The sequence below is a fragment of the Neoarius graeffei genome, chromosome 8 (genome assembly GCF_027579695.1).
Source record: "Neoarius graeffei isolate fNeoGra1 chromosome 8, fNeoGra1.pri, whole genome shotgun sequence".
Taxonomy (NCBI): domain Eukaryota; kingdom Metazoa; phylum Chordata; class Actinopteri; order Siluriformes; family Ariidae; genus Neoarius; species Neoarius graeffei.
In genome coordinates, this window is record NC_083576.1 from 92,359,507 (window position 1) to 92,385,899 (window position 26,393).

At 40.8% G+C, this 26,393-nt stretch overlaps 1 protein-coding gene across 1 annotated transcript in view; it reads left to right on the forward strand.

Annotated features, from left to right (window-relative positions):
- The window catches only part of ntrk3a (neurotrophic tyrosine kinase, receptor, type 3a), a 527,544-nt gene that overhangs the window by 495,070 nt on the left and 6,081 nt on the right, over positions 1–26,393 (forward strand). The window contains exon 15 of the mRNA XM_060928492.1: positions 77–320. Within this exon, the coding sequence (XP_060784475.1) occupies positions 77–320 (244 nt within the window). The remainder of the gene's footprint in view (positions 1–76; positions 321–26,393) is intronic.

Below are 26,393 nucleotides of genomic sequence, written 5' to 3' on the forward strand. Positions count from 1 at the left end.
AGCTATGTGTTTAGTTTACGGCAAACATCATCACATGATTATCCAGCGTTCTGTACTGTGTTCTGATTCTTAACAGAGCTCACGGCCCCGATGCGATGATCCTGGTTGACGGACAGCCACTGCAGACGAACGGGGAGTTGGGTCTGTCCCAGATGCTGCACATCGCCACTCAGATCGCAGCAGGCATGGTGTACCTGGCGTCTCAGCACTTTGTGCACCGAGACCTGGCGACACGCAACTGTCTGGTTGGGAACGGGCTGCTGGTGAAGATCGGAGACTTCGGAATGTCGAGAGACATCTACAGCACTGACTACTACCGGGTGAGTTGGGAACGCCACTGGGCGTCGTGTCGTGTATAGCATCGAGAGTGCAAATGAAACACAACTTTAGCATTGATATGGAACCTCAGAGAACCCAGTTTTAGGAGCCAACACTCATTTCCACGGTGTGGTGTTGGAATGAAGTGGAGTTCCTGTCCCCACAGCGCTGATGATCATTACAGAATAATCACTGATGTGATGAAGTTCTTTAAGGAGTTTCGAGTGTCATAGCTTCACAGAATTAAATGTGTAAAATATAAAATGGATAAAAAGGAAAAAAAAGCTCTGTCTTTCTTTAACAAAACAAATATTTGGTGTAAGATGAATAAAACACTTCAGGGATGTGCTGTTATAGGAAAATAATCACCTTCATATCGGTGACAGTAGCTGTGTTTCCATTAACATGATTTATGCGCAATTTAAAATAGTGAAATATGATGAGGATATAACACATTTGCATGAATATATGATGTTTATCTTCGAGTGGTGAATGTATATATCGCCAGTGAAAATATTTTTCAACACGAGAAGATAAACTTCATATCTTCAGCCTATTGTGTAATGTTCTTTATATTATATGGACACATCCAATATATACACACACACACACACACACACACACTACCGTTCAAAAGTTTGGGGTCACCCAGACAATTTTGTGTTTTCCATGAAAAGTCACACTTATTTCCCACCATAAGTTGTAAAATGAATAGAAAATATAGTCAAGACATTTTTCTGGCCATTTTGAGCATTTAATCGACCCCACAAATGTGATGCTCCAGAAACTCAATCTGCTCAAAGGAAGGTCAGTTTTATAGCTTCTCTAAAGAGCTCAACTGTTTTCAGCTGTGCTAACATGATTGTACAAGGGTTTTCTAATCATCCATTAGCCTTCTGAGGCAATGAGCAAACACATTGTACCATTAGAACACTGGAGTGAGAGTTGCTGGAAATGGGCCTCTATACACCTATGGAGATATTGCACCAAAAACCAGACATTTGCAGCTAGAATAGTCATTTAGCACATTAGCAATGTATAGAGTGGATTTCTGATTAGTTTAAAGTGATCTTCATTGAAAAGAACAGTGCTTTTCTTTCAAAAATAAGGACATTTCAAAGTGACCCCAAACTTTTGAACGGTAGTGTATACACAAAGTAATCAAAAGAATTTCAACTTTGAGCCGATTCACCGTTTTGACAAGTGTCTATCGAGTCAGCGGGAAAACGCTGGCATCATCAGAGTGAAATATCGGGAATTACTAAACATACAGGACAGTTCTTCAATGGAATAAAAACGTGTTCTATTCCCTTCTAGCGGGTTTCATTCATTTGGTTTGATAGCATGCAATATTGTTAGCATATCGCTTATCCTACATGTATTACGTCACTCTACCCAATGGAGAATGAGCGTTGAATATGGTTTACGATATTGCATGGTTGTCAAGACAACATGACATCACACGTCAGAGACATAAAACTTCTGTGCTAGTGAGCGACTGGGACAATTTGTAAACAAACATGGCTGCCAGGTTTGCTTTGTGAAATACAGAAGATTTTGAGAGAATTTTGAAAGAGAAAGACGTGTTGAACACCTGAAAGGAACGTATAATAATAATAATAATAATAATAATAATATTGTCTGGCTTTTTTTCATGGTCTATCAGATATATTCCATTCAGCGACTCGTCTTCGACTCGTTCAGTATCATGCTCACTGAATGGAATATATCTGATAGACCACGAATAAAAGTCAGACAATATTATTTAAATATGTCACTCAGATCCGCGATGGATTTCGTATGAAAAATGTGAGTTTTTCAACATGAGAAGATAAACTTCATATCTTCAAGCCAACGTGTGATTTTCTTTTCATTATATTATAGACACATCCACAAACAAAAAGTCCCCAAATTTATCAAAACAAATTTATCATCAATTTCCTCACGAGGGACAGATAGAGATGGTTTTGGTTCTCCATGTCCTAGGTGGAGCTCGGATGAAAAATATGAGTGGCATATTTCCCAGTAAAATATACAGTGGTGTGAACCCTTTAGAATTTTCTATATTTCTGCATAAATATGACCTAAAACATCATCAGATTTTCACACAAGTCCTAAAAGTAGATAAAGAGAACCCAGTTAAACAAATGAGACAAAAATATTATACTTGGTCATTTATTTATTGAGGAAAATGATCCAATATTACATATCTGTGAGTGGCAAAAGTATGTGAACGTCTAGGATTAGCAGTTAATTTGAAGGTGAAATGAGAGTCAGGTGTTTTCAATCAATGGGACGACAATCAGGTGTGAGTGGGCACCCTGTTTTATTTAAAGAACAGGGATCTATCAAAGTCTGATCTTCACAACACGTTTGTGGAAGTGTATCATGGCATGAACAAAGGAAATTTCTGAGGACCTCAGAAAAAGCGTTGTTGATGCTCATCAGGCTGGAAAAGGTTACAAAACCATCTCTAAAGAGTTTGGACTCCACCAATCCACAGTCAGACAGATTGTGTACAAATGGAGGAAATTCAAGACCATTGTTACCCTCCCCAGGAGTGGTTGACCAACAAAGATCACTCCAAGAGCAAGGCGTGTAATAGTCAGCAAGGTCACAAAGGACTCCAGGGTAACTTCTAAGCAGCTGAAGGCCTCTCTCACATTGGCTAATGTTCATGAGTCCACCATCAGGAGAACACTGAACAACAATGGTGTGCATGGCAGGGTTGCAAGGAGAAAGCCACTGCTCTCCAAAAAGAACATTGCTGCTCGTCTGCAGTTTGCTAAAGATCATGTGGACAAGCCGGAAGGCTATTGGGAAAATGTTTTGTGGATGGATGAGACCAAAATAGAACTTTTTGGTTTAAATGAGAAGCGTTATGTTTGGAGAAAGGAAAACACTGCATTCCAGCATGAGCCTTATCCCATTTGTGAAACATGGTGGTGGTAGTATCATGGTTTGGGCCTGTTTTGCTGCATCTGGGCCAGGACGGCTTGCCATCATTGATGGAACAATGAGTTCTGAATTATACCAGCGAATTCTAAAGGAAAATGTCAGGACATCTGTCCATGAACTGAATCTCAAGAGAAGGTGGGTCATGCAGCAAGACAACGACCCTAAGCACACAAGTCATTCTACCAAAGAATGGTTAAAGAAGAATAAAGTTAATGTTTTGGAATGGCCAAGTCAAAGTCCTGACCTTAATCCAATGGAAATGTTGTGGAAGGACCTGAAGCGAGCAGTTCATGTGAGGAAACCCACCAACATCCCAGAGTTGAAGCTGTTCTGTACGGAGGAACGGGCTAAAATTCCTCCAAGCCGGTGTGCAGGACTGATCAACAGTTACCGCAAACGTTTAGTTGCAGTTATTGCTGCACAAGGGGGTCACACCAGATACTGAAAGCAAAGGGTCACATACTTTTGCCACTCACAGATATGTAATATTGGATCATTTTCCTCAATAAATAAATTACCAAGTATAATATTTTTGTCTCATTTGTTTAACTGGGTTCTCTTTATCTACTTTTAGGACTTGTGTGAAAATCTGATGATGTTTTAAGTCATATTTATGCAGAAATATAGAAAATTCTAAAGGGTTCACTAACTTTCAAGCACCACTGTAAAAAGAGTAATGAATTTCAAAAACTGAAATATCACAAAAAAATGTTTTTTGTTTGTTTACGCTCATATGAGCTGTTTCATAAAGATGATTCAGTAAAGCACTCATCTCATCTCATTATCTGTAGCCGCTTTATCCTGTTCTACAGGGTCGCAGGCAAGCTGGATCCTATCCCAGCTGACTACGGGTGAAAGGCGGGGTTCACCCTGGACAAGTCGCCAGGTCATCACAGGGCTGACACATAGACACAGACAACCATTCACACTCACATTCACACCTACGCTCAATTTAGAGTCACCAGTTAACCTAACCTGCATGTCTTTGGACTGTGGGGGAAACCGGAGCACCCGGAGGAAACCCACGCGGACACGGGGAGAACATGCAAACTCCGCACAGAAAGGCCCTCGCCGGCCACGGGGCTCGAACCCGGACCTTCTTGCTGTGAGGCGACAGCGCTAACCACTACACCACCGTGCCGCCCCGATTGTGTTTTTCGATTAAAGTAAAAAATCATCACTGCAGTGTGAACCCGACGAGTGACTCCGCCTCATTACATCACTGCATCACTCAGCGACAGTAACATGGGCACGCGTATGATAAAGTCGTCCATCACTGAGTGAGTCTCTGCACTGCTACACCTGCTAGTGAACTTCATTATCTCTGGTTAAAATAAAAAGAAATATCTCACTGAATTCCTTTTCCAATTGTATTTATTTATCTTTCCACCAGACCTGAACTAAGCTGCAGCACACCTCGCTCTGTAATTGGTTTCGACCTCAAATTTATCTCCCATAAAGACACCCTGGGCAGAACGAGGTGATTAATTAACCTTCACAAGGCCATACAGTCCACATTCATTCTGGATCTGAGGTTTGTAAATTGTGATCGATTGATAATTACTTCGCTAAACTCGGCCCATGTTTCATTTCTCTCTGACGGCGGGGAATGCGGAGTGATGAACGCAGCCGTGGCTTTGTGTGTAACGTCTCCATCTGTTTACACCGTTTCACAAACATACACACAAACCGACTGCTTTAAAACAAAACGCTGAAAGTCGTTTCATCATAAATAAATAATTCACACAAACATATTGATTTGTGCAAAGGTAAACATTATTGTTATTATTACTTAAAAAACACGAACATACTATTATATTTATAGTTTTATATCATTATATTAAATCATTATAAATAATATTTTAGCTAACTGTATATTACAGTTGTTTGTTGTAAACACCAAGCAGCAGTAATGCTGCTGCTTCTTCTTCTTATTATTATTATTATTATTATTATTATTATAGATTTGCTCTTCAATTAACTATCACTGAAATTTCATAATAATAATAATAATAATAATAATATTTTGTTCTGTTTTTAATCAAACATTAGTAGAGTAGCAACTAAGTCCTCTTTTTCTCTTCTTTCTTTCTTTCTGGTTTTTTTTTTTTCTGTGAATATTTAACTACACAAACTTTTCCTTTATATTAGCACTAAAATAAATGCATAATATTTAACTAATATATTTTAATGTCAGGTATTTATTTTTTATTTGTGTTTGAGTACAGTTCTCTATTATTATTGGGGTTTTGTTGTTCTTGTTGTTTTGCATTGGACACTTTTTCCCTGTTTAAAGCCTTGTTTATGGAGTCATGGTCCCGCCCAAATCAGTTGATTGACAGCTCGGCCTTTTAAGGAAAAAAGCAAAAGCAATAAAGAAAAGCATTTATTTTCTTATTCTTTGATTCGTTTGTATTTTCCTTCTTATTTTTCACCATTTATTTTCTTATCCTTGTACAGGTTTATTCTATGTTATGGCACGCCTGTGACTCCGTACTTGTTTATATTCTCATTCTTTAATATTATTAAGCTTATTGTTTTTCTGTAATCCTTTATTTAATCCTCTGTGATGTGTCTTAAAGTAAAAAGTTCTGTTACAAAAAAGAAAAAACTTTAAAGTAGTAATAAATAACTTTAATAAATAATGACTACGCAGCACAGATTTCTCAGATTAACACTGTGTGAGTAAAGTTTATTAAACAGCCATGTTTTTATTCTTCGTGATTTAGAGTAACCCTGTTTATCTCTCCTGGTTTGGGGGGAAATACTCGTTTCTTTCTCTCTTTTTTTTTTTGTTTGTTTTGTGCAGTCTCGGTGAGAAGGGAATTGTTGTATTTGTTACGATGATGAAGTTTCCTTCAGCGACCTTGAAACGGGACCATATTTAAGAATAACAAACAGATGTAATTACAGATCTCAGTGGATCCAACACCATTCTGGAGCTGCTTCATTACACCAGGCTTTTGTGGCTGTCAGAATGATTTCATGAATCGAATAGAGAGTTTACCACGCGGCCGCAGGTCCAATTAACCCACATTACAGCGAACATCCACACGGCGACAATGCTGCCGTCACACTCCATATCCGTCACCACTTCCTTTCTTCTTACAACACAGATCCAGTTATAGATTCAACAGAAAAACAACCGAGAGCCAGAGATGAGAGACACAAAGTTTACAGAAAGAACAGCCACAGGATTGCTAGAAGGATGGATGAGTAATTAGATATAATTTTGTTTTCTTCTGATGACAAAGCCGTTTCAGGTTTATTTAAAAAAAAACACCTCAGTTGGATTCTTGTGACTAGGGGTTTAAAAAAAAAAGAAGAGGATGAATACAAACTAAAATGCTAAGAAATCGATTCATTAATAAAACTAGCCTTCATTATTATTTTTATTTTAAAACGTGCTGAACTATAATTGTTCTGAAAGGCAGATATCACACGTGCATCATGTCCTGTACGTCTCATTCTGCTTATTTTACTGTGATGATCTGTGGAACCGATCGTTCAGAACTAACCAAAGCTAATCAAGATGCTAAGCGCTATATAAATTACAATGACCTCCATAATGAATCCTGGGAACAGAGATTTCTGGATTCACAGAATGTAATCATCATGAGACTATAGATCAGGGGAACGTAGAACATTGGAGTATAGGATAATGGGACCCTGGAAAGTCAAACAAATCATGGATCCCATGGAAAGTAAAGGTTCTAGGAACACAGGATGCTGGGAACAGAACCATGGAAACACAGGACCCTGGAACCACAAGACAAGACTGTGGAAAGATAGGACCCTGGAAACTAAAGGTCCTGTGAACATACAACTGTGGAAACAATCCAAGGAACCTGAGAATATAGTACCTAGGAAAACACTGGATCCTGGAAAAATAAAACTCTGGAAATTAAAGCTCCTGGAAACATAGAAATCTGGAAACAAAGGGCATTGTGTGTATAGTGCAGATAGAACCCTGGAAAGATACCTGGAACATAAGACCCTGGAAAATAAAAGTTCTAGAAGCATATCACCTGGAAACTGAAGGTCCTGAGAACACGAGTTTTTGGGAATTAAAGGTCCTGGGAACAAAGGATTCTGGAAATATATAGAGTTGGACAGTAGGACCCTAGACCCTAAAAATAAGGCCTTGTGAATATCAGACAGAGACGAGGTGGTCACGCGGTTAGAGCGCTTGACTGCTAAGCGAACAGTCCCCGGTTCGAGCCTCTTCTCGGACGGTGATCTGGGGCTCGCCTCCTGTCCACCCAGCAGTGAATGGGGACCTGGTGGAAACACTGGGGAAGCTAAGGCGGCGAGGAAAGGAACTGACCACCCTACCTCACCATGCCGACGGCCCAGGACAAGTGTGCTCCCTAACAGGCACTCCCCAACATGCGTACGAAAACATATATGGGACTGTTTGACTTTTTGAATATTAGACCCTGAAAATGAAAGGTTCTGGGAACATAGAACTTTGTAGCCATAAAACCCTGGGAATATAAGAGCCTGGGAACATCCGAGGAACCTGGGAACATCGGACAACTGAGAACAGAAAACATGGGAAATCAAAGGGGCTGGGAATATAGAACTCCAGAAAGTAAAGGTTCTGGGAACACAGAACCCTGAGAACTTAGGACCCAAGGAACCTGGAAACACAGTATCTGGAAAACACTGGATCCTGGAAAGATGGGATGCAAGAAGACTGGGAACACAAGTCCCTGGAAATATATGACCCAAGAACAGTAGACTCCTTGACCCAAAGAACCCTGGGAGAACAGGACATAAGAGTCTGGGAATATCGGCTCATAAAGCACTCTGATGTATGTAAAGTGTATATAAATGAAAGGTGATTATACTGAATATTTCAGGCTCAGGAGAAATCTCGATTTTATTAGTCTTTGTGTGTGTGTGTGTGTGTGTGTGTGAGTGATCTTTCCCACAAGCCATTCATTAAATTAGCCACGCTATTGATTTCGCGACACAATTGCAGCATGACTCACTTCCTGTTCTCAGCATGTCAAATGCTTTCTAATTGTTCTGCTTTTCAATACGCTGCCCTTTTGAGGTTGCACTGATGCTTCTTGTCACCTTCCCCGTCGTCCATAATTCTGTTCCCAGACGAGTCCCCTGCTGTCGGCCCCCGCCGCATTTATCTGTTCCGTGTTGTTCTACACAGGAAGTAGCTGCTGGGAGATGGCCAGACGCAAATGAATTAGATTAATACAAAGCTGATTTATTCATTTAGCCGGCGCAATTCTCTGGCACAAACACACAAGCATGAACACTTACAAGCAAAAGATGCTTTCGAGCAAAAGAATCCAGCATTTTTAAAGCAAAGGAAAAACAATAAAACATCCACTAAAATTTTCAAAGAAGCAAGAGGAAAAACAAATTTTGTTCATTTTGTATTTGATGTGCACTTCATTTAACATCATAATTGTTAAACAAGTTATGATTGTGCAAGATAATAACAAAAGTAAGCACAAGTAGTGTTCATAATATTCACAATCAAACCTCAGTTCCACTAGATAGTAAAAATTGTCTTGTAATCTTCACCTCCAGTTGATCAGGTGAAGCCAACAGCGTCTTCCCCATGAAGCTAAAAGTGAAAAGCCTTCTGAGAAAAAAAAAACAAAAAAGATAAAACACTGATGAGCAAAAAAGGACAAAACATTGATTAGCAAAGAAGACAACACCGACTAGTGAAAAAGACAACACACTGATTAGCAAAAAAAGACATGGCCTGTGTCTGAGATCGCTCCCTACTCACTATACAGGGCACTATATAGTGAGGTCGCCATTTCGTAGTGCTGTCCAAAACCTTATCTAGTGCACTCAAAGTATCCCACAATGCATCCTAAAAAGCAGTGTACAACAATGGTCACTAACCAAAGCGGTATATCCCATCATGCATTGCGGTCACGCTGAAAGAAATCAAATTAAAAGTCTCAAATGTGATTGAATAAAAGGCAGCGGCAAAGAAGAAAGTATTCAGCCTTGATTTAAAAGAACTGAAAGCTGCAGGTGCTTTGTATTGATTAACCCCTTCAATACCCTTGGACAAGTCACGTACGTCGTGAAATATTTTACTGCTGTGCCTTATGACGTACGCTGCTCGTCATAAACACCTCCTTTTACATACCTTACATGACACGTTGGCCTAGTGGTTAGCATGTCTGTCTCTTGAGCGGGAGATTGTGAGTTCTATTCACGGTTGGGTCATACCAAAGACCATCATAAAAATGGTACCCAGTTACTTGGAATACATGGACCCTTGGTGTACATTGTGTTTTCAAGTACTAGTGATTCATGTTGGACAGTTTCTCATTGACAAGACACGTTGTCTTGGGGGATGTTTTTGATTACTAAATTTATTTTTACTCTACAACAGTGTTTTTTTGTGATTTTTCTATACAAATATTACAAATATAAAGTTCTGAACAAATTAGAGAAAGATTATCAAAATATCCCAACTTTGACCTATTTTTGTCCTATATGCTCAGCACATTACAATTAATTATGGGTGGCAGGCAAGGGGTTAATGTGGGAAATGCACTCAGTATAATATGGATTTATCACAAAAACACATGCGTGTATTTATTATTTTGAAACCCCACCAGCCGACTGATCTGGCATGTTTTAATTGTGTGACAGTAATGACGTAATACCAGCGTGACGGACTCAAGTCTGAAAGAGGTTTTTTTTTTTTTTTTTCATTTTAACACTGAGCTCCTATATAGGGAGTTGTGAATGAGTGAGTGATTTTGGACACAGGGACTGACTACCAAAAAAAGATAAACCACTGATTAGCAAAAAGGACAAAACACTGATTAGCGGAAAAGACAACACACTGATTAGTGAAAAACAATGAATAGCAAAAAAGACAACACAGTGATTAGCAAAAAGGACAAAACACTGATTAGCAAAAAACACTGTCTAGCAAAAAAGACAACACACTGATTAGCAAAAAAGACAACACACTGATTAGCGAAAAAGACAACACACTGATTAGCGAAAAAGACAACACACTGATTAGCGAAAAAGACAACACACTGATTAGCGAAAAAGACAACACACTGATTAGCGAAAAAGACAACACACTGATTAGCGAAAAAGACAACACACTGATTAGCGAAAAAGACAACACACTGATTAGCGAAAAAGACAACATACTGATTAGCGAAAAAGACAACATACAGATTAGCGAAAAAGACAACACACTGATTAGCGAAAAAGACAACATACTGATTAGCGAAAAAGACAACATACTGATTAGCGAAAAAGACAACATACTGATTAGCGAAAAAGACAACACACTGATTAGCGAAAAAGACAACACACTGATTAGCGAAAAAGACAACATACTGATTAGCGAAAAAGACAACACACTGATTAGCGAAAAAGACAACATACAGATTAGCGAAAAAGACAACACACAGATTAGCGAAAAAGACAACATACAGATTAGCGAAAAAGACAACATACAGATTAGCGAAAAAGACAACACACTGATTAGCGAAAAAGAAAACACACTGATTAGTGAAAAAGACAACACACTGATTAGCGAAAAAGACAACACACTGATTAGCGAAAAAGACAACATACAGATTAGCGAAAAAGACAACACACAGATTAGCGAAAAAGACAACATACAGATTAGCGAAAAAGACAACACACTGATTAGTGAAAAAGACAACACACTGATTAGTGAAAAAGACAACACACTGATTAGTGAAAAAGACAACATACAGATTAGCGAAAAAGACAACATACAGATTAGCGAAAAAGACAACACACAGATTAGCGAAAAAGACAACATACAGATTAGCGAAAAAGACAACATACAGATTAGCGAAAAAGACAACACACAGATTAGCGAAAAAGACAACACACAGATTAGCGAAAAAGACAACACACAGATTAGCGAAAAAGACAACACACTGATTAGCGAAAAAGACAACACACTGATTAGTGAAAAAGACAACACACAGATTAGCGAAAAAGACAACACACAGATTAGCGAAAAAGACAACACACAGATTAGCGAAAAAGACAACACACTGATTAGCGAAAAAGACAACACACTGATTAGTGAAAAAGACAACATACAGATTAGCGAAAAAGACAACATACAGATTAGCGAAAAAGACAACATACAGATTAGCGAAAAAGACAACATACAGATTAGCGAAAAAGACAACACACAGATTAGCGAAAAAGACAACATACAGATTAGCGAAAAAGACAACACACTGATTAGTGAAAAAGGCAACACACTGATTAGTGAAAAAGACAACATACTGATTAGCGAAAAAGACAACACACTGATTAGCGAAAAAGACAACATACAGATTAGCGAAAAAGACAACACACAGATTAGCGAAAAAGACAACATACAGATTAGCGAAAAAGACAACACACTGATTAGTGAAAAAGACAACATACAGATTAGCGAAAAAGACAACATACAGATTAGCGAAAAACACTGACTAGCAAAAAAGACAACACACTGATTAGCAAAAAGGACAAAACACTGATAAGCAAAAAACAATGATTAGCAAAAAAGACAAAACACTGATTAGCAAGAAGGACAAAACACTGATTAGCAAAAAACACTGACTAGCAAAAAAGACAACACACTGATTAGCAAAAAAGACAACACACTGATTAGCAAGAAGGACAAAACACTGATTAGCAAAAAAAACTGATTAGCAAAAAAGACAAAACACTGATTAGTGAAAAAGACAACACACTGATTAGCAAAAAAGACAACACACTGATTAGCAAGAAGGACAAAACACTGATTAGCAAAAAAAACTGATTAGCAAAAAGGACAACACAGATTAACGAAAAAGACAACACAGATTAGTGAAAAAGACAACACACTGATTAGCGAAAAAGACAACACAGATTAGCGAAAAAGACAACACACTGATTAGCGAAAAAGACAACACTGTTGAAGTTGCGTTTGTAATGAGAAAACTGACAACTTCTCACATTTCAGACTCAGAGCCGTGAGTCGTTTTTATTAGCACTAAAAGTAAATCTCAAACATCGCGCTGCGCATGAACAGAAAAGCAGCGTGTAAAAAACATAACCAGGTTCCTTAAAGGGACCGCAACTATTATCGGAAGCACAACATTCAAGACGGTGAATTTATAAACAAGTGCTTAACAAAGTGCTGAGCAAAACCTGCATGACAATGCTGTAACAAACACAGTTATGAAGGTGAATTATGCATACATTCAATGAGTGCACTACACACTTCCCCCCAGAATTCACCCTAATAGAAACATTAAAAAAAATAAAATAAAATTAACGATGTGGGGGGCGAATCAACCGTCCACAGCGGCTCTGCCGAATTGGGGAACACGGAATCGGCTCCTGAGTGGCCGTCCACGGTGTCCCCACGCGGCATGGCAGAGGATCAGGAGGATCGGGAACTGGGGGCCTAGCCACAGGTCGTCCTCCTTTTGGGGGTTGGGCCAGCTCGACTGGCTTGGCTAGATCCAGGTGAGCTGGTTTAAGACGATCCACGGACACACTCTCCGGTTTGCCTCCAGTGTCTACCACAAAGTGCTTGTCCCCTGCCTCCACAACACGGAAAGGGCCTTCGTAAGGTGGGCGGAGTGGTCCTCTGTGACCATCAACGCGAATGAAAACATAGCCAGCTGACTGAAGACCACTGGGGACATGAGAGTTCGGCAAACCGTGACAGGAGGTAGGCTTTGGTGCGAACAGCCTGGCATTGTCCAAAAGGGAAGAACGCTGGAGTGTGGCTGACCAAGGGGTCGTGATGCTGGGGACGAAATCCCCTGGGACGCGCAGTGGCTGACCATAGACCAGCTCTGCCGAGGAGGACTGGAGGTCTTCCTTTGGCGCTGTCCTGATGCCCAGCATGACCCATGGGAGTTTGTCAACCCAGGAGCTGTCCTTCAGACTGGCACACAGGGAGGCTTTCATTGATCTGTGAAAACACTCACAGAGGCCATTACTCTGGGGGTGGTATGCTGTGGTGCGGTGGAGTTTAACTCCCAAGCTTTCAGTGACCGCATTCCAAAGTTCAGACGTAAACTGTACGCCGCGGTCTGAGGAAATGTCTGAGGGGGTGCCGAAACGGGATACCCAAGTGCCAATAAATGCCCGTGCTACGTCAGCCAATGTTATGGACGACAGCTTCTGCCCACCATGTGGTCCTGTCGACCATAGTCAGCAAATGAGTGTAACCCTGTGAGGGAGGCAGTGGGCCGACCAGGTCGATGTTCACATGGTCGAAACGTCGTTCCGGTACCTCAAACTGTTGTAGTGGAGCTTTGGTGTGTCGGTGGACTTTGGCACGTTGGCACTCCATGCAGGTGTTCGCCCAATCCCTCACATCCTTTTTAAGTCCATGCCACACAAACTTGGCTGCCACCAGCCGTTGTGAGGCCTTGGTCCCTGGGTGTGAAAGACCATGTATGGCATCAAAAACAGGCCGCCTCCACTTTGCAGGGACGACAGGCCTAGGAGAGCCCATGGAGATGTCGCAAAGCAGGGTGGTGCCAGCATCATTAAATGATACCTCCCGCAGTCGCAGTCCCGTAGCGGATGACCGGAGAGCCTGCACGTCCGGGTCTGTGGCCTGCTCCGCTGCCATGCTGCTATAGTCCAGGCCGAGGTGGACTGCCCCTGCAACAGCACGGGAGAGGCAGTCTGCGACATGGTTGCTTTTTCCAGCGACGTGTGCAATGTCTGTTGTGAACTCGGAAATGTAAGTCAGCTGCTGCTGTTGCCGGCCAGACCATGGCTCAGTGACTTTGGACATGGCAAAAGTCAGTGGCTTGTGGTCCACAAAAACGGTGAACCGGCGCCCCTCCAGCATTGAACGAAAGTGTCGGATGGCGAGGTACACACCAAGCAACTCCCGGTCGAAGGTGCTATACTTCCGTTCACTGGGGCGCAATTGCCTGCTGAAAAAAGCAAGAGGCTGCCAGGCATGACTAACCCACTGTTCATAAACCGCACCCACTGCGTAGTCCGAGGCATCTGTGGTAAGAGCGATTGGGGCAGAGGCGGCAGGATGGGCCAGCATGGCAGCCTTAGCCAGGGCCGCTTTAGTGTCAACAAAGGCCTTGTCTCTGTCCGGGGTCCAGTTCACAGCATGCTTAGGCTTGCCGCCTTTCAGGGCCTCGTACAAGGGTCGCATGATTTGGGCGGCCCTGGGGAGAAAACGATGGTAAAAGTTCACCATGCCGAGAAACTCCTGTAGGGCTTTGACTGTGACTGGGCGTGGGAAAGCGGCGACAGCCTCCACCTTTGATGGAAGAGGGATGAGCCCGTCCCTTGTGACTCTGTGTCCCAGAAAGTCTATGGTGGAGAGCCCGAACTGGCACTTCGCTGTATTGATGATGAGTCCATGCTCGCTGAGTCACTCGAACAGAGTGCGAAGGTGCGACAGGTGTTCAGAAAGCAATGAACTTGCCACGAGAATGTCGTCAAGGCATACGAAAACGAAGGGGAGATCCCGTAACACTGAGTCCATGAGCCGTTGGAAAGTTTGAGCTGCATTCTTGAGCCTGAACGGTGTGCGCAAGTACTCATACAAACCAAACGGCGTGATCACTGCTGTTTTCGGGATGTCAAGGGGGCGTACAGGCACCTGATGGTATCCTCTGATTAAGTCCACCTTCGAAAAAATGACCTTGCCAGCCAGGTGAGCTGACACATCCTGTATGTGTGGAACTGGGTAGCGGTCAGGCGTTGTCACGTCGTTGAGTCATCGGTAGTCTCCACAAGGCCGCCAGCCACCCCCAGGTTTGGGGACGAGGTGCAGGGGAGAGGCCCAAGGACTGTTGGAGCGACGAACAATCCCTAGGCGCTCCATGGCCTCGAACTCCGCCTTTGCCATAGCCAGCTTGGTCGGCTCGAGGCGTCGCGCACGGGCATACACAGGCAGACCAGTGGTGGCGATGTGGTGCTCCACACCGTGTTTGGCAGTAGTGGCGGAGAAGGTGGGCTGTGTGAGTGCTGGAAACTCGGCGAGCAGCCACTGGAAACTGTCCGTGACAGACAGCATGCTAGAGAGATGTATGGAGTCAGAGTCACTGAGCGTGCATGCATAAGAACAAAAAGTGATGGCATCGATCAAGCGGTGGTTTTTCACATCCACCAACAGTCCGTATGCACACAAAAAATCTGACCCTAGGAGGGGAACAGCAACCTTGGCAGTAACAAAGTCCCAGCCAAATCGTTGGCCTCCAAAACACAGTTCAAAGTGTCTAGTGCCGTATGTGCGAATGGGGCTGCCATTGGCGGCTTCCATGGGGGGGCCGTGAGTGTCAGCCACCACGTCCAACTGTGAGGCAGGTAGTAGACTCCGCTGTGCCCCTGTGTCGCAGAGGAATCATCGGCCGGAGATGGAGTCGCAGATGAAGAGCAGCCTGCCAGCATGGTCGACGCTCACGGCCACTAGTGAGCGCCGGCTTTGGCGTTTCCCACTCCACTGAAGCTGCACGGAGACCGGCATCGTTTAGCCTTGGGGCCAAACTTGGCATGGTAGAAACATAAACCTGAAGACTGCTGCCGACGAGGGGTTGCTGCTGCGGTGAGCATGTGGTCATTTGGCGTTTCTGGCACTGCACCTGCAGGAAGGGCGGCTGCGCAGTGCTGCTGACTAGCCAGGAAAAATTTGTCAGCCTCTGCCGCCAGTTCTCGGCAATCAGTGATGGCAGTGTTGGCTAAAGCAGCCCTCACTTGAGTAGGCAGTTGGCGCAGGAAAAGGTGCAGGAAAAGAAAATCTGGTTTGTGTTCACCGAGCAGATCGAGCATTCTGTCCATGAGTTCGGAGGGCTTGCTGTCACCCAGCCCATGAAGGGAGAAAAGCCTGCTGGCCCTTTCAGCATCAGACAGCTCGAACGTTTTAAGTAAATGTTCCTTCAGTGTATCATATTTCCTTTCTGCAGGAGGATGTTTAAGAAGGCTCACCACTCTCGATGCAGTAGAACTCCCGAGGGCAGACACCACGTAGTAATATTTAGTGTCATCGGCGGTGATCTCACGCAAGGCGAACTGTGCCTCAGTCTGTGCGAACCACACTGACGCCGAAGATTCCCAGAATTCGGGGAGCTTTAGAGACACAGCGTTGGCGGCCATGTCGTTCTGGATCACGTCGGGGTCACCAGTGTTGAAGTTGCGTTTGTAATGAGAAAACTGACAACTTCTCACATTTCAGACTCAGAGCCGTGAGCCGTTTTTATTAGCACTAAAAGTAAATCTCAAACATCGCGCTGCGCATGAACAGAAAAGCAGCGTGTAAAAAACATAACCAGGTTCCTTAAAGGGACCGCAACTATTATCGGAAGCACAACATTCAAGACGGTGAATTTATAAACAAGTGCTTAACAAAGTGCTGAGCAAAACCTGCATGACAATGCTGTAACAAACACAGTTATGAAGGTGAATTATGCATACATTCAATGAGTGCACTACACCACACTGATTAGCAAAAAAGACAACTGATTAGCGAAAAAGACTGATTAGCGAAAAACACTGACTAGCAAAAAAAACAACACACTGATTAGCGAAAAAGAAAACACACAGATTAGCGAAAAAGACAACACACAGATTAACAAAAAAGACAACACACAGATTAGCGAAAAAGACAGCACACTGATTAGCGAAAAAGACAACACACAGATTAGTAAAAAAGACAACACACTGATTAGCGAAAAAGACAACACACTGATTAGCGAAAAAGACAACACACTGATTAGCGAAAAAGACAACACACAGATTAGCGAAAAAGACAACTGATTAGCGAAAAAGACTGATTAGCAAAAAACACTGACTAGCAAAAAAGACAACACAGATTAGCAGAAAAGACAGCACACTGATTAGCGACAAAGACAGCACACTGATTAGCGAAAAAGACAACACACTGATTAGCGTAAAAGACAACACACAGATTAGCGAAAAAGACAACACACTGATTAGCGAAAAAGACAACACACTGATTAGCAAAAAAGACAACACACTGATTAGCGAAAAAGACAACACACTGATTAGTGAAAAAGACAACACACTGATTAGCGAAAAAAGACTGACTAGCAAAAAAAAGATACTGATTCGTGAAAAAGACGACAAACTGATTAGCGAAAAAGACAGCACACTGATTAGCGAAAAAGACAAAACACTGATTAGCGAAAAAGACAACACACTGATTAGTGAAAAAGACAACACACTGATTAGCGAAAAAGACAAAACACTGATTAGTGAAAAAGACAACACACTGATTAGCGAAAAAGACAAAACACTGATTAGTGAAAAAGACAACACACTGATTAGCGAAAAAAGACTGACTAGCAAAAAAAGATACTGATTCGTGAAAAAGACGACAAACTGATTAGCGAAAAAGACAGCACACTGATTAGCGAAAAAGACAAAACACTGATTAGCGAAAAAGACAACACACTGATTAGCGAAAAAGACAACACACTGATTAGCGAAAAAGACAACACACTGATTAGCGAAAAAGACAACACACTGATTAGCGAAAAAGACAACACACTGATTAGCGAAAAAAGACTGACTAGCAAAAAAAGATACTGATTCGTGAAAAAGACGACAAACTGATTAGCGAAAAAGACAACACACTGATTAGCGAAAAAGACAACACACTGATTAGTGAAAAAGACAACACACTGATTAGCGAAAAAGACAACACACTGATTAGCGAAAAAGACAACACACTGATTAGCGAAAAAGACAACACACTGATTAGCGAAAAAGACAACACACTGATTAGCGAAAAAAGACTGACTAGCAAAAAAAGATACTGATTCGTGAAAAAGACAACACACTGATTAGCGAAAAAAGACTGACTAGCAAAAAAAAGATACTGGTTCGTGAAAAAGACGACAAACTGATTAGCGAAAAAGACAAAACACTGATTAGCGAAAAAGACAACACACTGATTAGCGAAAAAGACAACACACTGATTAGCGAAAAAGACAACACACAGATTAGCGAAAAAGACAACACACAGATTAGCGAAAAAGACAACACACAGATTAGCGAAAAAGACAACACACTGATTAGCGAAAAAGACAACACACTGATTAGCGAAAAAGACAACACACTGATTAGCGAAAAAGACAACACACTGATTAGTGAAAAAGACAACACACTGATTAGCGAAAAAGACAACACACTGATTAGTGAAAAAGACAACACACTGATTAGTGAAAAAGACAACACACTGATTAGCGAAAAAAAGACTGACTAGCAAAAAAAGATACTGATTCGTGAAAAAGACGACAAACTGATTAGCAAAAAAGACAACACACTGATTAGCGAAAAAGACAACACACTGATTAGCAAAAAAGACAACACACTGATTAGCGAAAAAGACAACACACTGATTAGCGAAAAAGACAACACACTGATTAGTGAAAAAGACAACACACTGATTAGCGAAAAAAGACTGACTAGCAAAAAAAAGATACTGATTCGTGAAAAAGACGACAAACTGAATAGCGAAAAAGACAACACACTGATTAGCGAAAAAGACAACACACTGATTAGTGAAAAAGACAACACACTGATTAGCGAAAAAGACAACACACTGATTAGCGAAAAAGACAACACACTGATTAGTGAAAAAGACAACACACTGATTAGCGAAAAAAGACTGACTAGCAAAAAAAGATACTGATTCGTGAAAAAGACGACAAACTGATTAGCAAAAAAGACAACACACTGATTAGCGAAAAAGACAACACACTGATTAGCAAAAAAGACAACACACTGATTAGCGAAAAAGACAACACACTGATTAGCGAAAAAGACAACACACTGATTAGTGAAAAAGACAACACACTGATTAGCGAAAAAAGACTGACTAGCAAAAAAAAGATACTGATTCGTGAAAAAGACGACAAACTGATTAGCGAAAAAGACAGCACACTGATTAGCGAAAAAGACAAAACACTGATTAGCGAAAAAGACAACACACTGATTCGCGAAAAAGACAACACACTGATTAGCGAAAAAGACAACACACTGATTAGCAAAAAAGACAGCACACTGATTAGCAAAAAAGACAGCACAATGATTAGTGAAAAAGACAACACACTGATTAACGAAAAAGACAAAACACTGATTAGCGAAAAAGACAAAACACTGATTAGCGAAAAAGACAACACACTGATTAGCGAAAAAGACAACACACTGATTAGCGAAAAAAGACTGACTAGCAAAAAAAGATACTGATTTGTGAAAAAGACGACAAACTGATTAGCGAAAAAGATAACACACTGATTAGTGAAAAAGACAAAACACTGATTAGCGAAAAAGACAACACACTGATTAGCGAAAAAGACAAAACACTGATTAGCGAAAAAGACAACACACTGATTAGCGAAAAAAGACTGACTAGCAAAAAAAAGATACTGATTCGTGAAAAAGACGACAAACTGATTAGCGAAAAAGACGACAAACTGATTAGCGAAAAAGACAACACACAGATTAGCGAAAAAGACAGCACACTGATTAGCGAAAAAGACAGCACACTGATTAGCGAAAAAGACAGCACACTGATTAGCGAAAAAGACAAAACACTGATTAGCAAAAAAGACAACACACTGATTAGCAAAAAAGACAGCACACTGATTAGTGAAAAAGACAACACAGTGATTAACGAAAAAGACAACACACTGATTAGCGAAAAAGACAAAACACTGATTAGCGAAAAAGACAAAACACTGATTAGTGAAAAAGACAACACACTGATTAGCGAAAAAAGACTGACTAGCAAAAAAAAGATACTGGTTCGTGAAAAAGACGACAAACTGATTAGCGAAAAAGACAAAACACTGATTAGCGAAAAAGACAACACACTGATTAGCGAAAAAGACAACACACTGATTAGCGAAAAAGACAACACACTGATTAGCAAAAAAGACAACACACAGATTAGCGAAAAAGACAACACACTGATTAGCGAAAAAGACAACACACTGATTAGCGAAAAAGACAACACACTGATTAGCGAAAAAGACAACACACTGATTCGCGAAAAAGACAACACACAGATTAGCGAAAAAGACAACACACTGATTAGCGAAAAAGACAACACACAGATTAGCGAAAAAGACAACACACTGATTAGCGAAAAAGACAACACACTGATTCGCGAAAAAGACAACACACAGATTAGCGAAAAAGACAACACACAGATTAGCGAAAAAGACAACACACTGATTAGCGAAAAAGACAACACACTGATTCGCGAAAAAGACAACACACAGATTAGCGAAAAAGACAACATACTGATTAGCGAAAAAGACAACACACTGATTAGTGAAAAAGACAACACACTGATTAGCGAAAAAAGACTGACTAGCAAAAAAAAGATACTGATTCGTGAAAAAGACGACAAACTGATTAGCGAAAAAGACAGCACACTGATTAGCGAAAAAGACAAAACACTGATTAGCGAAAAAGACAACACACTGATTAGTGAAAAAGACAACACACTGATTAGCGAAAAAGACAAAACACTGATTAGTGAAAAAGACAACACACTGATTAGCAAAAAAGACAAAACACTGATTAGTGAAAAAGACAACACACTGATTAGCGAAAAAAGACTGACTAGCAAAAAAAAGATACTGATTCGTGAAAAAGACGACAAACTGATTAGCGAAAAAGACAGCACACTGATTAGCGAAAAAGACAAAACACTGATTAGCGAAAAAGACAACACACTGATTAGCGAAAAAGACAACACACTGATTAGCGAAAAAGACAACACACTGATTAGCGAAAAAGACAACACACTGATTAGCGAAAAAGACAACACACTGATTAGCGAAAAAAGACTGACTAGCAAAAAAAGATACTGATTCGTGAAAAAGACGACAAACTGATTAGCGAAAAAGACAACACACTGATTAGCGAAAAAGACAACACACTGATTAGTGAAAAAGACAACACACTGATTAGCGAAAAAGACAACACACTGATTAGCGAAAAAGACAACACACTGATTAGCGAAAAAGACAACACACTGATTAGCGAAAAAGACAACACACTGATTAGCGAAAAAGACAACACACTGATTAGCGAAAAAAGACTGACTAGCAAAAAAAGATACTGATTCGTGAAAAAGACAACACACTGATTAGCGAAAAAAGACTGACTAGCAAAAAAAAGATACTGGTTCGTGAAAAAGACGACAAACTGATTAGCGAAAAAGACAAAACACTGATTAGCGAAAAAGACAACACACTGATTAGCGAAAAAGACAACACACTGATTAGCGAAAAAGACAACACACAGATTAGCGAAAAAGACAACACACAGATTAGCGAAAAAGACAACACACAGATTAGCGAAAAAGACAACACACTGATTAGCGAAAAAGACAACACACTGATTAGCGAAAAAGACAACACACTGATTAGCGAAAAAGACAACACACTGATTAGTGAAAAAGACAACACACTGATTAGCGAAAAAGACAACACACTGATTAGTGAAAAAGACAACACACTGATTAGTGAAAAAGACAACACACTGATTAGCGAAAAAAAGACTGACTAGCAAAAAAAGATACTGATTCGTGAAAAAGACGACAAACTGATTAGCAAAAAAGACAACACACTGATTAGCGAAAAAGACAACACACTGATTAGCAAAAAAGACAACACACTGATTAGCGAAAAAGACAACACACTGATTAGCGAAAAAGACAACACACAGATTAGCGAAAAAGACAACACACTGATTAGCGAAAAAGACAACACACTGATTCGCGAAAAAGACAACACACAGATTAGCGAAAAAGACAACACACAGATTAGCGAAAAAGACAACACACTGATTAGCGAAAAAGACAACACACTGATTCGCGAAAAAGACAACACACAGATTAGCGAAAAAGACAACACACAGATTAGCGAAAAAGACAACACACTGATTAGCGAAAAAGACAACACACTGATTAGCGAAAAAGACAACACACAGATTAGCGAAAAAGACAACACACAGATTAGCGAAAAAGACAACACACAGATTAGCGAAAAAGACAACACACTGATTAGCGAAAAAGACAACACACTGATTAGCGAAAAAGACAACACACTGATTAGCGAAAAAGACAACACACTGATTAGTGAAAAAGACAACACACTGATTAGCGAAAAAGACAACACACTGATTAGTGAAAAAGACAACACACTGATTAGTGAAAAAGACAACACACTGATTAGCGAAAAAAAGACTGACTAGCAAAAAAAGATACTGATTCGTGAAAAAGACGACAAACTGATTAGCAAAAAAGACAACACACTGATTAGCGAAAAAGACAACACACTGATTAGCAAAAAAGACAACACACTGATTAGCGAAAAAGACAACACACTGATTAGCGAAAAAGACAACACACAGATTAGCGAAAAAGACAACACACTGATTAGCGAAAAAGACAACACACTGATTCGCGAAAAAGACAACACACAGATTAGCGAAAAAGACAACACACAGATTAGCGAAAAAGACAACACACTGATTAGCGAAAAAGACAACACACTGATTCGCGAAAAAGACAACACACAGATTAGCGAAAAAGACAACATACTGATTAGCGAAAAAGACAAAACACTGATTAGTGAAAAGTTCAAACTCTTGCTAGCACAAAGCCAAAACACTGTAAGAAGCTAAAATACTGACTAGGAAGAAGCTAGTATCTAATGATCAAAAATCCAAAACTCTCACTCGCAAAAAAATTAAACTCTTCCCTTAAAAAAAGCTAAAAAATAAAACTCTTTCAAAAAAGCAATTTTTTTTTTGTTTGCTGTTGACTAGCAAAAAAATAAAACACTGACCTGCTTAAAACCATCTGATGTAGTTCATATCAAAATGAAACGGTTCTGAACAGTAAAGAAAAAAGTTGAAATTTGCAGAAAACCTCTAAAAGCTGAGAAAAAGAGAAGAGGACGAGAAATATAGCAGGACGGAGAGAGAGCCGATGTCTGTTTGTTCCACCTCGTTGGCAGCTCGGTTATGAGCTGTCTCCTGAGATGAAGGGATCACTGTGAACTGAGAGCAGGGACGCGTGTCTGATGATCACACTGGCCCTCTTCCCTCATTTCCTTCACATCAATATGACGGCCCTCAAAACGTTCTGTTAGCGGCCGATGCTAAGTGTAATTACAAATTAATTTTATTTGTAGCAATACAAATAGGCTTTTCTAGCAATTTATCAAGACATCTGAGGAAGCGTTGATATTCCTGACCTGAAATTCTGCCTCATTTCTCATTTTCTTTAATGGTTTAATGGCTCTGTCCTGGTTAATTCGTTATCCATAGTCATTAGCTAACCTATGCTTGGAGTTTCCCAGTTGTCTAGCAACGGCTTTCTCATGACTTTAACCACTGTGTTCCCCAAAGCGTGGACTCATTTCTCTTCACACAGAAACGCGTTGATGCAGCAAACATGGAGGACGTTCAGACTTATTCTACTGTCCTTTAATGTTTTTCTTCGATGCCTGAATTTATTAACATTAATGTGGCATTTTAAATTAGTGACCCAATGATCCTTCAAAACATTTTTAAATACACAAAACGGCATCTCTGTTTATATTAAATGGATGTTCAGATTTCAGAGGAGCCAAATCACTGTGAAAAAGGATCAACACCAAACAGACTCACACCATCTTTTTATGAACCAATTTTTATTTGATTAGTTGTCTCTAATCAATGATGTATTTGCTCAGTTGGTTTTCAAAACATTGAGCAAACACAATCAATGACATAAAACAAGTTCTAGCAAATGCATGCGAGCAAAGAACAGCTAGCTGAATTGGAAAGCAGGTCCTAGTCCACAGAAAAATCCTAAAGTGCTTTGGAGCAGGAAGTCACGTTTTCTCAAAGCCCTTAGTCCCCAGAGCCTGATGTTCGCAGGGTCTGATGTTGCTAGAGGAGTAGGTTCCCAGTTCCTACCGTATGTTCCAAGGTCCAAGGGCCTGATCTTGCTAGGGTACTACATTCCCAGGTCCTGTGTTCCCAGGTTCCAACAGTCTGATGTTACTAGAGTGTTACATTCCCAGGTCCTATGTTCCAAGAGTCTGATCTTGTTAGAATACTATGTTCCCAGCTCCTGCGCTCCCAGGTTCCAATGGTCTGATGTTGCTAGAGTACTACATTCCCAGGTCCCATGCTCCCAAGTCCTACCGTAGGTTCCAACGGTCTGATCTTGCTAGAGTACTACAGTCCCAGGTTCTATGTTCTAAGGGGCCTCCTTTTCAAATGGTCTATGTTCCTTATGTCACCAAGGCCCTTTGTTCTTGGCAGCTCTGTTTTCAAGGATCCTGGTATTGCATCCCATAAAGTAAAATCAGTTCTGGTGCACTATGTAACCAGAATATTATGTAACCAGGCTTCTATGTTCACAATGCACCAAATTCCCAGGAATCTATGTTCTGAAGTCCTATATTTCAAAGGCCCTACATTTCAAGGGGTCCTATGCTCCCCCCAAAGCACATTGTTCCAGGGGTCTGATATTTCAAGAGCACTATGTCCTGACATCGTTTTTTCAAGTGGCCCATGTGCCATATGTTCCGAAAGCCATTTGTTCCCAAGGCCTTATGCTTCAAGCTTCTTGGAACTAAAGCTGGCCCTCATTTCTGAGTTTGTGCAAAGGTTTTATGAAAATAGTTTTGTGAAAAGGTTTTTGTGGTGGAAATGTGCCTAGTGGTAGTGTTCTAATTTTTATATAATATTTAGTACAGTTGTATGGTGGTTTGGAACAAAGACAAGGGAAGACATGGACACACAGCTTGCTCCATCTTTATAACCCTCACAGCAGGAAACACTTTTATGTTGTATTTGATAATATAGTTCTCAGTAGTGAAAGCAAATTTTTATACCTGAATATATCTATTACCACACTGAATCTTACTAACACTCTTTGACTCGTTGTGTGTGTGTGAAGCCCTTTGTTGCATGTGAACTGCACTAATGAGCTGTGTAATCAGGACACAGCTGCCACTTAAGAGATGAAAGCCACAATAACAGCGTGGCTATCATCAAAACACCACTGTTGCTGATCATACCATAGATATAATTAACACACTTCCATTCACACCAAGTGGAATTGATGTTCGGTCTAATCCAGCCTGGTGCAGTGATGATTAAAGCCACATTGTTTTAATCGATTAGTATCTGGCCTGGAGCACCACTCCATTCCTGTCTCTCAGTGCTCTGAAGCTGTCAAACTCCTCTAACACATTTTAAAGCTTTTTGTGTCTTTTTTTCCCTCCTACTTTACGCTCTCTTCACTAATCTTCTCATCCAGGTCAGTCCTAAGTTCCTAGAGTTTCATCTTCCCAAAGCAGTGTCCTAATTTCCCAGGTTCCTAGGTTCTACATTTCTTGGGGTTCTTTCCCATATTTCCAAAGCCATGTTCCCAGGGTTTTGGGTTTCCATGGCACTGTATCCTAAGGCTTTTGCCCCAAGATCTTTTGTTTTCTATGTTCCTGAAGACCTAAGTCCCCAGAGTCCTATATTTCCATGCTCCAATGCTCTCCTATATTCCCAGTGCCCTATGTTACTAGAGTCTTATTAAATTACATTAATGACATTTAGCAGACGCTCTTCTCCAGAGCAACATACAGCATACCCAGCGCAACATACTGGGGAGTAGTAGGGGATTACCGGTAGGTGCCTTGCTCAAGGGCACTTCAGCCATTCCAGTCCAGTGAATCAAACTGGCAACCTTTTGGTCCCAAAGCTGGCCATGGCTTCCAGACCTTACTTTCCCAGAATCCAGTGTTCTCAGAACACTATATTCCCAGTGTTCTATGTTCTTGGGGTCATAGGTTCCCAGGTCCTATGTTTCCTGGGCTCTGTCCTCAGAGTGCTCTATTTCCTGGGTTTTGTCTTCCCCGAGTCTTATGTTCCCCATACTGTAGGTTTTAGTTCCCAGATTCCTCTTTGCCCAGCAGCCTGAAGTAAGACCTAAATTCCCATGACCCTATGTTCACAATTTGCTATATTCCCAAGACCCTGTGTTCCCAGCAGCCTCATTTTTCAAGGCTCAGACAACAAATTTTCCAAGACTCCTCTATGTTTCTATATGT